General features: G+C 40.8%; 1 protein-coding gene across 1 annotated transcript; it reads left to right on the top strand.

Moving 5' to 3' along the window:
• The first annotated feature begins 1285 nt into the window (after positions 1-1285).
• Positions 1286-15407, top strand: dhx16 (DEAH (Asp-Glu-Ala-His) box polypeptide 16). The gene is made up of 21 exons (XM_070912410.1): positions 1286-1398; positions 2278-2480; positions 2617-2852; positions 3856-4036; positions 4144-4200; positions 4421-4675; positions 4790-5023; positions 5425-5616; positions 6050-6160; positions 6394-6509; positions 6847-7057; positions 7433-7531; positions 7707-7859; positions 8153-8293; positions 8486-8648; positions 8779-8897; positions 10514-10581; positions 11129-11291; positions 12228-12389; positions 14137-14310; positions 14617-15407. The coding sequence occupies exons 2-21, from the start codon at positions 2283-2285 to the stop codon at positions 14743-14745; spliced, it is 3162 nt and encodes a 1053-aa protein (XP_070768511.1). The 5' UTR covers positions 1286-1398; positions 2278-2282; the 3' UTR covers positions 14746-15407.
• The last annotated feature ends 164 nt before the right edge of the window (positions 15408-15571 follow it).

Below are 15571 nucleotides of genomic sequence, written 5' to 3'. Positions count from 1 at the left end.
CTCCACCCGGTCACAGGTCCGGCCGAGCGGAATGGAGGATCGAGGGAAGGGCCCGCAGAGAGACTTTCGTGGGGGTGAGATCTTTAATAGCGCTGATGACTAATTATCGATCTCTGTCAACGTTTGTTTGTAGACTTGGAGAGAGCATGTGCGCGCCTCCTTCCTGATGACTCGTGCTGTAGTAGTGTGTCGTTTGTGACTTAACTTTTAGTAGGTGGTAATAAGATAACATCCGTATTCAGCACCGCCATCCCACCACAACAATGGCCAACTACATAAATCTTTATCATAGTGTGAATTTAAAATGTGTATCAATTAGACATTTTACATTTTATTATAATTCTACTAATGGTAATACCACTAATAATAATAACAATATTATTGATAGCAACATTATTATTATGTTGAATCATGTCCCAGTTAATCAGAATCAGCTTTATTGGCCAAGTATGTGTACACATACAAGGAATTCGACTCCGGTTTTAAGTTGCTCTCAAGGTTACACACAGTTTACAGGATGATAGAAACAGACATACAGCTAAAAACAGGCACAACAAAGCTGAACAGCATACAGTGGTGGACGAAGTACTGAGATAGGCTAAAGGTGGAAGTACCATGGTCTTAAAATACTCCATTACAAGTAAATGTCCTGAATTCAAAATGTTACTTAAGTAAAAGTACAAAAGTATTATCAGCAAAACTTAGGAAAGTGTGAAAAGTAAAAGTACTCATTATGCAGAATGGCTCCTTTGACAGTGTTATATATTTATAGAATATTATATAATTCTGTTTTTATCACTAAGGACTACATCTAAGAACATTTTAATCTTGTAGTTCGTCAATGTGGAGCCAATTTTAGACACTTACTACTATATTATACTACTAGGCAGATTAGTAGTATAGTACTACATCATAGCATACAAGCTTATCATGTTCTTTAATGTAAAAAGTAACTAGTAGCTATATATAAGTGTCAAATAATGCTGATATTTATTCCACATGATTTCTGTGCAATGTGAGCCGGTGACTGTTGTTGTTTTCAGGTGGCCGCATGGGGGCAGTAAGCGCTGCGGCCTCTGATGCAGATCTGCTCTTCTTCGGCAATTTTATATGACGCGTATCCGCTTTCGACATCAGCGTGCGTTAAGCTAAGTTAGCAAAACATGTATTGATTACTTTTATTTAGTTATGTGCTGTTTTGGGGTCAATAAAATCACAAATAAATTATTTTAAATGGCTTCGGAGAGATGTACGCATCCATTAAGTGTTCTTTCCGAGAACGTGTGAGCTACAACTCAAGCTAACACCCCATTTGTAGCTGGAGCTAGCTGAGCTAGCTAACTCACTGCCTGCTACCTCTACCATAACAACAACGTTGTTTGAGCATTTTGATAAGCGGTAAGTGAAGTTTTTGAGGGTCTTTTGTGTAGTAGTGTTTTTACTCACAAGTAAGTTGTAAAATTAGGAGAATAGCTCACTGTACCATTGAAACTGAAGGTCTAGTATATACAGTTACACAAATGTCCACAGAATTAACTTTGTGGCTCACAATATATATATTTATATTTACCAACCAAGTTTGTATCGTAGTGTGTCGCCTGTTTACTTTCAAGCCTATCACATTGACTAACCAACTTTATTGGCCGACTAACGTTATGTAGACTTAGATCATATACAGACATGCTGCTAAGCAAATACAGGCAAAACCTAAACATATAACTATTACATACTCAGTTGCCACTTTATGAGGTACGCTTGTACAATCTAATACAATCTACTTCTATGTTCCTTACAATGGTATCTTCTGTACTGTATATAAATGTATAAATTCAGTCATATGTTTTAGCATTGAGGTTACAGTTAGTTGTGATGTATCTATATAGTGCTGGACTGCACTATATTGAGAGGTGTTCCTAACATTCTGCTTTCCTCTTGTATGTAAATTGGAAGGACAAAAACAATATAATGTAGTCTAGTACAACACCACCTTTAACTGTGGTAATAAATATATAATTGAATTTACACATTTTCAATAATGTAAAGGTAGATTTTTTTTGAAAGAGCTGCTGTATTGAATTCATAAGAGTGTACAGGTGTACCTAAAATGTCATTACTGAGTACTTGAAGGCAAGAGCAAAGTATTTATATACACGTCAGACTGTTACTATGAACTATATGTTCAGGGTTGTGGTACATGTAGTGTGAGAGTGCATTGCATGGTACTGTACCTGGATTACCGATAACTGTGTTTTTGTGTTGTGACTGCTCCCTCAACAGGCACCATGGCCAATCTAGAGCAGTGGGTGAATGACCGTCTCCATGACATCCTTGGGTTGAGTGACAGATATGTTTCTCAATTCATGATCGGCACTGCACGGAAAGCATCGAGTTCTCAAGACTTTGTGTCTCGTCTCGAGCAGACGGGCACAATTGACATCGACCAGAGTGTGATTGCCTTTGCGAAAGAGCTCTTTGACAAGGTATATTTGTCAAATTCTGTCATCATTCCTTGTGAGGACTTACCATAACATATTTACCTGAACTGAATGCCTTTAAACTGTATAGTAGTTGCTTTGGTGGGAATGAAACCTCTAGCAATTTGTGTGTGTGTTATAGATTCCTCGCAAGCAGGTTGTTGAGAAACCGTCCCGGGCGATGGAGCGGGAAGCCATCGAAATGGACAGGAAGAATCGGACGTACACATTACTGGAGGACAGCGACAGTGATGGAGACGCAGTGAAGGAGAAGCAGAAAGGGAAAAAGAAAAGCAAAGACAAGGACAGAAACACGAGGAAGCATATCAGGCAGAAGAAAGAGAGCGAGTCATCTAGTGAGGATGAAGCATCTAAAAGGTAATCCAGAGGTTTCGTACTGATTTTGTAATGCTTGTTTGGTATTTTCTTACTATTAATTGTTTGTTTCATATTGTTCCATGCATTAACATGTGTTTGTGTATAGTGCTAGTAGTAGAGCAGGAAAGGCTGTCTCATAGCATTTGCTGATAACAGTTATAGTTGAATGATTTCCTAATTTATTTTTAGTTTATCATATTTGTAAATGCTGTTTTGGTTGTGATTTCGTCTAGTTATTTGTGCCAGTTTTTGCTGGGTGGGTGGTTGTAGTCAGACAGTGTTAAAATGGGGCAGATTACACTCACCCTGTTCATATAGTCACACCTAACTGTCATAGTGAAAATGAACATGTCCATGAACAAGAAAACATGATGCGAGTTGATGATGTATTTTAATACAAAAAAGAAAACAATCATACAGAAAAAAGGTTATTATTTCTAAAGCATGAATACTAAAATATAGTTTTTCTGACATGCTGCAAAGCATTGATATACTGCAGGATACTGTCAAACAGTATCTGGAATAAATACTGAATAAATATATTTGGTATCTTTTTGGAGAAAATATCAGATCTGTGGTCAAAATTAAGTGATTTTATTTATTGTGCACTATGTGCTGTAGAGTTAAAAACCTTTCTAACATTTTGCTGTGGTTTGCCGGATCCAAGACACATAATAAAGAGGCAATTAAAATAATTTTCGTCTTGCATGTGACTGACCAGACATGTTAAGTCCTAATATGAGTACCCTGTAACAAAACTGGTCTTGTTATTAAACTGAGCTTAATCCCAGAGAAAAGAGTAGCAACCTGTAAATATTTATCATCACATGTGCCACTAAGTTAACTTTTTGTACTTAATACTTTGGTGCTTGACTGATTAAGGCAGCTGTTGTATGGAAGAGCTGAACCATTCAGAGCATTTTAAACTAGTTATAAACAGTCTCAATATGTACTTAAATGATGTAAGGATCTCTGGGTTGATGTTTTTTTTTCCTAATTTCAGGGGTAATTCAGGCCAAGGGGACCAAAAATCTGTCAAGAATGAAGAGGAGGAAGAGGAAGAGTGGGAGAAGGAAGAGAGAGAGCGACAGCATGACATTGAAGAGAGAGATGCGTTTGCCGAGCGAGTGAAGCAGAAAGACAAAGACAAGACTCGCAACATAACCGAGAGGACTGACAAAAAGGTAGGGGACGAGGGAATTACAACACCGCTCATGCATTTTTTTTTTCCAAAGATGATCCATTGTGTTGTGCAGGTAAACATCTTTGCCTTTTGTTTGTTTTTCTTCAGGCTTACGAGGAAGCGCAGAAGAGGCTGAAGATGGCTGAAGACGATCAGAAGAATATGGTTGGTGCTCTGAGTTGGGAGACAAGTTTTTGTTTGTGCTGAATCATCTTGTGTTTATGGACAGAATATTTTTCCACTATCACTTGTAGACTTCTTAAGAACCATTCCCTCAGGCATTGTAATATGTTGTTTTAGGGAATAAAGACATAAAAATCAGTTGCCAGAATTCTAACTGTGAAATAAAGTTCCTGATCCTTTGTCTTCCTCGTTTCCTCTCTAGGTGCCAGAATTGAGGAAGCGCTCTCGCTGGGAGTATCTAAAGAAGAGAGAGGAAGAGAAGCTGGAGGACCTGGATGCAGAGATCAATGACGATGAGTACCTTTTCTCTACAGACGAGCTGACAGAGAGGGAGAAAAAGGAGTTGGAATACAAACGCACCCTTCGGGACCTGGCTAAAGATTACAAAAAGGCCGGTGCCAAAGAGCAGGAGGAGAGGAAGAACAGATACTATATACCGGAAGAGAAGCGAAGAAAGGTAGGAACAAGGGATGTCACATACTGATCCAGTGTGCAGAGACAGTCACCTACAGAAGTGTGCATAGGTTCAGTTGACAAACTCTTTCCCTCCCTCCCTCTCCACATTGACCAGGAGGTACCCCAGAGGGACCTGGAGCTGGAGGAAACTCCCATGGAGCTGGGTGGAGAGCAAGGCCGCTGGGAGGAGGAGAGGCTGAAGACGGCCTCCCTCAGCTTCGGGGCCAAGAGGGAGCGAGAGCAAGGGATGAGGCAGGAACAGGAGAAGTACCAGCTGATCCTGGAGGAGGATGAGATGATCGACTTTGTCAGCACTGCCATCACCATGAAGGGAACTCAGGCGGAAAAGGTGGGGTTAATTTGCTTCACTTACTGCATTATTATAATAATTATAATAATTATTATTATTTGTGTCTCAATTTTTCCGACCGATGAAAACACTTTTGACTAGTGTTTGTTGAGTCCATTTGTTCTTCTTGCCACAGTTTTCAATCTGCAGTCAAACAGTATTTATCATTCAGAGTGGAAATGCAATTTTCTGGTGAGATCCTGAATCTGCCTGCAGTTGAGAATTAAGTTTGTTTTAAAGGGGAACGCCACAGATTTTACATATTAAAGTCTGTTTACTGGTCTTCCTTTTAACAATGTTAAAGCAGTGCAATGCTAAATCGTACTCTTTTTCAAGGCTCTGCCCAGAGTATTATTGCAGTGAACTGAAGTGACCTTTTCTTCGGACCCTATTGTGTTTAGGATCAGGAGGCCCCGGCTCTGTCCCAAGCAGAGCTGAACAAACAGTCCATGCAGGAGGTCCGACGCAGCCTGCCCATTTTCCCCTACAGAGATGACCTGCTAGCTGCCATCCAAGAGCACCAGATAATGGTCATTGAGGGTGAGACCGGCTCCGGAAAGACCACCCAGATCCCACAGTACCTCTTGGAAGATGTGAGTGCAGAATCTAATAATAGCATCATATGCTCACATAGTTACATTAACTTATCGAACCGTGACCAGACTAGATAGTAACAGTAACATTGAAGCCAGGAGAGCCAGGCTAGCGGTTTCCCCCTGTTTACAGTCTTTATGCTAAGCTCAGCTAACAGGCTGCTGGCTGTAACTTCATATTTATTGAATATATTCCTAAAACAACTGTTGCCTGCAAGATTAACCAGGACATGGAGCCTTTTGAAAGACTTGCTGCTTTTGGATATTTGAAATGTAACTTTTCAATACAACACAAAAAACAGTTAAATAAAGTTAAATTCCTTTTGTCCTTATTGTACAAGGGTGGCAGCAGCGGTCTCACACCCTCTGCAAACAGAACTAAACACTAGTGGGGAAAATGAATCTACCCTTCAACCTGTTGCTCCTCTCTCAGGGCTACACTGAAGGAGGCATGAAGATCGGATGTACGCAGCCTCGCAGAGTGGCAGCCATGTCAGTGGCAGCCAGAGTGGCACAGGAAATGAGCGTCAAGCTTGGGAATGAGGTGAGTTTGGCACATTATTATACTGAGCCCATTTCATTTTTTTTTTTTTTTTTTTTTACGAACACGTTATTAATTCTAGATGGGGCAAAATGATGCAATGTAAGATCTGTACATGGTTTTGTGTACTGCTGGTGTCTTTTCTAGCATTTTTTTATTGATTTCAAAGTATTGTTGACTGTTTGAAGTGGTTAAAAAAACTCAGTGTTTTCATATTAACCTATTGCTTCATCCAGGTGGGTTACAGCATTCGTTTTGAGGACTGCACATCGGAGAGGACAGTGCTCAAGTACATGACAGACGGCATGCTGCTCCGAGAGTTTCTCACCGAGCCCGACCTGGCCAGCTACAGGTAATGCTGCTGAATTGCTCTTCACGTTGCTATGCAGTTAATCAACAGGTATAAAAAAAGGTTTGTTTATGTTTCCATTTGAGCATTCCTTTTTTTACGACAAAGTTATTTACAACATTATATTTTCTTGGAAAATGTGTTATTTCTCATCACACTTTACAACCTCAACTTTCAATTTGGGTCAGGTGTCTTTGAATTATCTTATTATTTGTGACTTCTTATGTCACTTCTCTCAGTTCCTCTCTGCAGTTCAAGTGAATATGTTTATGTACATTTACTGAACACCTGTAGGTATTACTGTATGTGTTGTGCTCAGTCATCCCCTCTCTCCCGCCAGTGTGATCATCATAGATGAGGCCCATGAGCGAACGCTCCACACAGACATCCTGTTTGGTCTGATTAAGGACATTGCCAGATTCAGACCGGACCTGAAGGTGCTGGTGGCCAGCGCCACTCTGGACACCGAGCGCTTCTCGTGCTTCTTTGACGACGCACCTGTCTTCAGGATCCCTGGCAGGAGGTTCCCCGTCGATATCTTCTACACTAAAGTAGGAACTTGCATGCTATTTGAATGCTTACTATACAGTATGTTACATTTTTTAAATAATTGGTGAATTCTTTGGTTCATTGTTGCTGCAGTCTTTTTTTTCAAAAGAAAACATTACTCCCAAACAACCTCTTCTGTTTTCTCACTCATTTATGGAAATTTGTATTTTTACAAAAATGAATGAACAATAGATAAAAAAACAGGTTGTTGTGAGTACAGATATCATCTCTGTGTCACCAAACCCATAGCATTTTGAATAGAAAGAAATGTTGTAAGTGATTGTAATGGTTCTTGGGATGAATTGAGTCTAGACAACCCTGTCCCCTAAAATCAAACTGTTGTGTTGATGGTCGTATCTGTATATTGTGTTGTCAAGGCTCCAGAGGCAGACTACCTGGAAGCGTGTGTGGTGTCAGTCCTGCAGATCCATGTCACCCAGCCTCCTGGAGACGTTCTGGTTTTCCTCACTGGACAGGTAGTTTTTTACTGTTCTCCTTCTCCTTATTTTGTGTGTAATATCTGCATATGTTCGACAGATTTGGATAATTTTGAGATATATACTTAGCTTGTGTGTTGGAGACCGATTAGTGAAGTGAACTGAAGGGTATTGCTCTTATTATTTATCCTCTTTGCCTGTGTGTGTCTTACAGGAGGAGATCGAAGCGTGTTGCGAGATGCTCCAGGAGAGATGCAGGCGGCTTGGGTCTAAGATAGCAGAGCTGCTGGTCCTTCCCATCTACGCCAACCTGCCATCAGACATGCAGGCGAAGATCTTCAACCCTACTCCACCTGGAGCCCGTAAGGTGAGATAATGTCCTGGACTTTAGGGTTAATGTTTCAGCTAGGCAGACTAGATTAAATGTCCATGCTATTGTTCACCAATAGAGGCTGCTGTAGTACAATGAGATTTGGTAAAGAGACTTCGTATCCTATTTGTTTTTAACACTGTTCAACAGATTAAAGCCTTGTTTTGATGTTTTTATCACATCTTTGTTCCCATTGTATAACATCTGGATTTAATCTTCATTCTGCTTTGTTTGAGCAACACTTACTCACTTTATCTCTCGGCACTGTGTTCCCTCCCTATCAATCCCAGGTGGTGGTTGCTACCAATATAGCAGAAACATCGCTGACCATAGATGGCATCATCTACGTCATTGACCCAGGCTTCTGCAAACAGAAGAGTTACAACGCTCGCACCGGCATGGAGTCCCTCATCGTCACGCCCTGCTCACGGGTAACTGTTTTCCCTCATTTTTAACAAGCTGGAAGTGATGGGAATTCACAATATTCACTCACAAGCTGTGATAATGTATAAAGGCGAATGTCCCAAGTGTGGCGTTTTATTGGTGCTGTTAATGGGGTAGCTGTCATTGTTAAACTACTGCATTTTGCTAACTCCTGCTGTGTGTTTCTGTTTCACCTCCAGGCTTCGGCCAACCAGAGAGCAGGCCGTGCAGGCAGAGTGGCTGCTGGGAAATGTTTCAGGCTTTACACAGCCTGGGCCTTTAAACACGAGATGGAGGAAACGACTGTGCCTGAGATTCAGAGGACCAACTTGGGAAATGTAGTCCTGCTGCTCAAGAGTCTAGGTGAGAGGAGGAAGCGCTCTTGGGTGGGATATAAAGATTATGTCATTTCACACATTTAAGTCGTTAACTTTTTAATTAGATCACCACTTGGTGGCTGTGACTGCAATAAGCTAATACTTTTTGCTTGCAGGCATCAATGACCTCATTCACTTTGACTTCATGGACCCACCTCCTCATGAGACTCTGGTCTTGGCGCTGGAGCAGCTCTATGCCTTGGGGGCACTCAACCACCTGGGAGAGCTCACCAAGGTACAAACTCAGGGCCTCTATTCATCTAACTTCCAATTACACTTAAAATGGCTATAATTTATATTTTCATAATAAAAATGCATCAAATGATGATGTGAAAATAATGTAAAAGGTGGTCACTCATAGTGACGAATCTACAGAGAATTACCACCTGAATCTGCAGTTCCTCTCTGCTTTACAGAGCTTTATAGTGAGATTCAGCTCATTGTCAGCCATTTTCATCTACAAAGCTGCTCAGCACCAAACTGCAGACAGACACGGTTAGCTACTAGCTGGTGAAAGTAGTGGAGCATTTAGCAGCTAAAGAGCCAGTTATTTCCCTCAGGAGTTGGTAGAGACCAAAAACAGAGCTAAGAGAGTGAATATTTCTACTCATGTTTGCCAGGAAGCCAGAAACAGGACTCCAAATGAATGATAATGTTGCTCTGTAACTGTTACACGTGTAAATAAGCAAATGTTTAGTAAAAAAAAAAGTTCTTCACTGAGTGTGAAGAATAACACTCAGGAGGTGTAGCGTGAGCAGCACATTAGCAGGGCAGCAGTAGCAGTTTCATCCCTCCATCTGTATTGATGCACAGTATTACGTGTAGGTGACACACGTTTTGGCAGAAAAAAGACTTGAAGCGTAAAAATACACACAGGATTGCGTTTATGTGCATAAAGCACAATTGAAAGTACAGCAAGCTGTTATACAGCCTGTGTAGAAATATCATTTATCAAGCTTGTTCTTTCGTACAGTACAGCTGAGTGGAAGAGTAATGTTTAAAAACGGTTCTCAAGTGATCACATGATGGATTACATGTGTGCTGTGAGCAGGAAAAGCAGATGTCACTTAGGATTTCACACATATGAAATGAACTCATAAATCATAAATGTTTCAATCAAAGAGTCTCTAAGAACCGTGATATCTTTAAAGAGTAACTTAACACTAAATCGAATTTTTTTTAAATTAGTAAATTACGTGTATGTTCACTTTATTACATCAGTTGATCTCGGTCGCTTTTTATGGTGTTCATTACAAGTTATTTTTTATTTTTTCCAGCGAAAATCCAGTAGTTCTGTCCTGTAGGCCAAAGAATCAGTGAAAAATCAATGATGTTCCCACCATTATTGTCCTATCAAACATGTACAACAAGCAGTGGTTTAATTTTCCACCCACTCCGTCATCTTCCCTCGGTCAGGGTCATATGGAAACAGAAGAAACTTTTTACATTCTTAACTTTAATCTCAGAAAAGAGATACACAACCTTTCGCTTTGACGGGCATAATCTATGTCCATCTTCACTCTGACCGTCTGCATATTTGCATGACATACTGTACATAACTGAGGCTTGTGATGCTCTGTCGCGGCCTGCTGCACTTAAGAGTCACTCACTTCCTCGATCAAAAGTTGCTGATACTTGGGGAGAGATGACTCATTGCGTTTACAACTTGAAGCATTTATTTCTGCAGTGTTCTTGTTAATCAATTGATTATCAAGGATGTGAGGATGTTTTTCAGAGAGTCTGGCTGTCTGCATCATTAGTAACTGCTGTAGTACAGGTTATTAAATGAATGAATGAATGAAGTCTTTATTGGTTAAACGTCTTTATCTGTTCTTGTTTGTCGGGGTTCAGCTGGGTCGCAGGATGGCTGAGCTACCGGTGGACCCCATGCTGAGCAAGATGATCCTGGCCTCTGAGCAGTAAGTCTCCAGTCTGATACTAGCAGGAGCCCTTCACAGGACTCATCACTGAATACTGTATGAATTACAGGCATTGGTTTTCTTACATATACCAAACTCTTCCAGGGGTGAAGCTATTCATAATTAGGCCGTCCAATATGCTCCAACGTCAGCAGTAACGGGAGAATAAGGGGTGGGAGACCTGCGAGATTCATTTGAAGATTTGTATCGCCAGGTTATGGAATAGGCTTATCGATGTGGATGATAACAGACGAGCCAAAATAATATTTAAATGGGATGAATTGTATGATATGTGTTGAGGATCAATTCTTCAAGTAGGAGAATATTTATAATGTATCTCTAAGGGAGAGAGTGATTCGCGAGGTTAAACATGACTGTGCAAATGAGACCTGGAGTAAACCAAAAAGAAAATTGTATTTGTGCTCAGATTTGAGCTGGTGCACTGTCTCTGGGTCAGTACGCTGCTTTAGAAGAAGAAAGTCATGCCTGTCTCGAGTGTGTGAGCTGGGAGACATTTTTTTACATTTCCATCGCTGCCTCCTTCCAGGTACAAGTGTTCGGAGGAAGTGCTGACGATAGCGGCCATGCTGTCGGTGAACAACTCTATTTTCTACCGGCCCAAAGACAAGGTGGTGCACGCAGACAACGCCAGGATGAACTTTGTGGTGCCAGGGGGAGACCACCTGGTGCTGCTCAATGTCTACACGCAGGTATAAACACAGCTGGGGAAGATGTGCTCAAAATACCTTGAGTTATCAATCTATTAGGCACAACTGTTCAGTCTAATGCAATCCAATAAACCTGCATGAAAACCTGTCTTCATGTAGCGTTTAACTGTATCAGAGAGGTTTTCTTTCAGCTTGCAGCCATAGTTAGTGTTGGTGTTGTACTGAGTTTTATTCAAAGGTATTTCTAATGTTTTATTAAGAATATTAGAATTGAATCAACACCTCACAGCACAGTCTCAATGCAGAAATCAGCATTATAGTGTAGGTAGGTATTTATTTGTGTCTAACCTGCTAGTGTGGAAACAGCAAAAGACCAATTCAGGTTTTCTGTGACCAGGTGTGCAAATATTTGGTGTATGTACAGTTAAGCAAGTTTTCAACTATGTGTTCTTAACATCTGTCTGTTTTTAGACGAGTTTAGACCTCAGAACAACAACATTTAAACAGTTTATAACCTGTAACTTATTTTCAAGATAATGGCTAAAATGACTAGATGGATATTTTAATCAATTATATGAATCAACAGTGACTTGATTAATTTAATTGGCTGAGCTTTGGCATAATATTGAACAGTGTGACTTACAGCTGACAATCTAAATGAAGTTAAAATTTGAAATGTATTATTTTTTTGCAGTGTTTTAGAGAAGTGTTTACAGTTTGCAGTTCCCAACCTATTTGGCTTGTGACCCTTTAAAACGACCAACACTGCCACCCTGGCAATACTTTGTGCATCAGAAATATGTTTTTCTTTATGCATCTCGCGAAACCCTCAGATTCAGCTTGTGACCCCTTGTGGGGTCCAGACCCACGTGTTGAGAACCACTGTTTCACATCTATGGCCTGCAAAGAGATATTCCTACCTTGAACCCAGGTGTTGTGCTAACAGCGGTCATGATATCAGGATGATTTCTCCCTCAGTGGTTGGAGAGCGGTTACTCCACACAGTGGTGCTATGAAAACTTCATCCAGTTCCGCTCCATGAGAAGAGCCCGGGACGTCAGGGACCAGCTGGAGGGTCTGATGGATCGTATTGAGGTGGAGGTGGTCAGCTCCCAGGGAGACAGCTTGCCCATTCGCAAGGTCAGTGACAGTGAGAAAGTCGCCCAGAGTTTTACCACAATTTACTGACAAAAACATGGAATCTCAACGTTGGCTCCTGATAGTAATAGAGAGGATATATCACACTTTACAAGTCAGTGTTTGCGGCTGTTGGTTTTGGGCTGTAACTGCCAAAGTGAAGAAAGAGATGGGAAGTCATAGCAACTACAACAATAGAAAGCAGAAATAAAAGCCAAGACCCACTGAAAAATTCAAAAACGTGGTGGAGATGGTGCCTTGTTTTTTTATGTTGTTAGCTCAACCTCAGGCTTAACACTGGTTCAAGATATACAACTTAAGATGAATTTGAAGTGTTTAAGCAGGACTAATAATACACGGAAGACTTCAAGGTGTTTAAAGTAGCTTTAAGAGGCTACTGTCTGCATGGTAATGGATCCTGTCATGAGAGGAAACCTGCAAATCCTCACTGAACAGAGGCTGTGTGAATAGCCTTCCCATATCAGGGTCTGTGTGTGTTGTGAACGCACTCCTAAACCACTTGAGATAAGCACAAGGGCGTTTGTTTTATTAGTTGGGTTACACCTTTTTTTTTTCATCACTTGCTGCCTTTGTCTGCGTCAAAAATCCTGCAACCAAATAGGCAAAAGCAATCCCATAACTTATTTTGTTATTATGAATTAAAAGTTCAATAAATACTTAAACAAATGTGTTTTTTTCAGATCCTTTTCTAAAAATGTTAACAGTCTTTTAGTTTCATCCATGAAGTGGCTTTAGTAGCATTGTGTGTATTCCTTGTTGTAAGCCAGGGGGCACTGACGTTTCCATGCTGACATGCAAACATGGGGAAAGTGAATTAGTCATTTGAAAATGTTTATTCTATTTTAAGGCGAAATGACAGACAAATGTAGACTTGCTTTTTCCACCGCATGACTAGTTTGTGACGGTTATTATCTGTCAGCTGTATCCTTTCTGTATCCATTCTGTATCCTTTGAGCATTAGTTTTGTGAACACACCCAACACCACTTTACACCGCCTAGATTACAGCAGGTGTGAACAGTTTGTGTGCATCTGTGATAACAAGACTGAAAAAGCAGGTCTGAGGAAGAAACCAAACCAAGGGGAAAACGCTCGAAGGTTTACACACTCATCAACTGATTTGTACCAGAGCAAACAAACTATAGGTGTGAAAACGCCCTAAATGTTGTTGTTTGGATGGTATCTGTTTGCAAATCCCACACGAAACTTACCAGCAGTACAAAACTTCTGACTAACTTGTTATATTCTCTGGAGTTGACACTTATATTTCACTTACAGTGTGAATGATCTGCTTGTCCTGCTTTCTGATGCCCTTGTTGTAGTTTCCTTGAGTAAGACACTATATAGATAGATATATAGATATTTTGGAGATACATGTTTTTCACAGAACAGCGACAGTATGTTATACTTATAGAGTATAGACTGAAAACGAGCGAGTCACAGCATGTTAGCCTTTGTGCATTTCTATCGCATTTACAGTCAAGCTGGACGTTCACAGTGTCTAATGTATACACAGCTCTGAGTTCAACCCCTTTTATTCTGAAGGTCAGAGGTCCTTGGTAGTTTTCATTTGTTTGATTTTTATTCCACGCATACATCTTTTGCTTTTTCATATTATGCTCTTCATCCTTACAGTGCTCTTTGTGCTCACCTTGATTTCTAGATTTCTACCTGGCAATTAATCAGCTGTTTATAAACCCCTCTCCCCCCTCTCTCTTGTCCCTCTCCCAGGCGGTGACAGCAGGATATTTCTATCACACGGCGCGACTGAGCAAAGGCGGCTACAAGACGGTGAAGCACCAGCAGACGGTGTACGTCCACCCCAACAGCTCTCTGTTCGAGGAGCAGCCCCGCTGGCTCATCTACCATGAGCTGGTCTTCACCACCAAGGAGTTCATGAGACAGGTCTGCCTGCTCGGGATGTGATACTGTTTACTTTTAAAAAGTCATCTAAATCTCTCTCAAATATTTGCAGTGTTAGTACTTGTAGTCAGAAACTTGTCTGCTAAGAAAGACAATCATTAAACACCGGAAACTCTGTTTAAAATGTAAATAACACAGTCAGAGTCCAGTGTGAAGGCTTCCACAGAATAACTGCTTGTGAGAATGAAACAGCACACTAATGAGGAAGTGTGACGAGTGTTACAATATTTAACTGCATCCCTGCCTGTAAGTTGACGCATTGATTCATCTCCCTCCCCCTGCACGCAGGTGATTGAGATAGAAAGCGGTTGGCTGCTTGAAGTGGCTCCTCACTACTACAAGAGCAAGGAGCTGGAGGACAGCAGCAGCAAGAAGATGCCCCGCAAACAGGGTAAAACAAAAGAGGAGCTGGGCTGAAGAGAAGACCACGACTCAGGGGACAGATGGCAGAAATAAACACTCCCTTCCCCTCTCAGGGCAGGGAAAAAGTACAATCATTACATAGAAAGTTAGGAAATTACATAAAAATAAAGAAGAAAAGTGTGGAAAAGTACATAAGCAGCTACATGGTTCAAGCTTATCTTCATGTAAAACTGTTTTCTGCTGTAGCTTGATATGGCATTTTTGACAGTGCTCACACAGTATCAGCATTCAACATATTGGCTGCACAAAGACACACGGAAGAGAGAGACCGGTCCAGTGAGTAGTAGGTCACAAACTTACCGGCCGGTTTAATGATAAACCAGCCTTGTCAGCTGGACCACAACAAGGAAACATTAACGCACTTGGATCTGAGTTTGAGGAGCAGTACGGACTCACTGGGTTCAGCTCATTAATGAACGCAAGACTTTGTTTTTCAGGTGCATTTGAACGCCCACCAGACTGTTTGTTAACTCCTCCTAAATAAAGGGGGCTTTGCCAAATTGTGCATTTGTGAAAGCAGCACACTGTTAAAGTGTAACTTAATGAGGAGTCTCTACCAAGCTGAAAAGACTAATTTCCAAATAATGTGTTTCACTCTTGGTGTGAGGCTCCTTATCTTGTTTATATTCATTTTTTTTTTACTGCAATAAAGTTTTACAACCACTTGTTTTTCTCAGATGGTTTGTAGCTCATTGATTAGTAGACACATTATTTACTAACTTTCAAGATCAACTCAGGTTTTCTTTCTGGTTTTCATTGCTCCAGGAAGTTCTCTGTTGTTCAACAAGTTATATTTAGACGTGGTATTTGAATAGCCTCC

Source organism: Enoplosus armatus, chromosome 9 (genome assembly GCF_043641665.1).
Source record: "Enoplosus armatus isolate fEnoArm2 chromosome 9, fEnoArm2.hap1, whole genome shotgun sequence".
Classification (NCBI taxonomy): Eukaryota; Metazoa; Chordata; class Actinopteri; order Centrarchiformes; family Enoplosidae; genus Enoplosus; species Enoplosus armatus.
The sequence above is the reverse complement of the archived record's forward strand: the minus strand, read 5'-3'. Positions and strand labels throughout refer to the sequence as shown.

Bases quoted from the DNA above. Each gene is read 5' to 3' on its own strand.
- dhx16 (XM_070912410.1), top strand. From the start codon at position 2,283: ATGGCCAATCTAGAGCAGTGGGTGAATGACCGTCTCCATGACATCCTT. The intron at 2,481-2,616 runs GTATATTTGTCA...TGTGTGTTATAG, and splicing joins CGAAAGAGCTCTTTGACAAG to ATTCCTCGCAAGCAGGTTGT. The intron at 4,201-4,420 runs GTTGGTGCTCTG...TTTCCTCTCTAG, and splicing joins AAGACGATCAGAAGAATATG to GTGCCAGAATTGAGGAAGCG.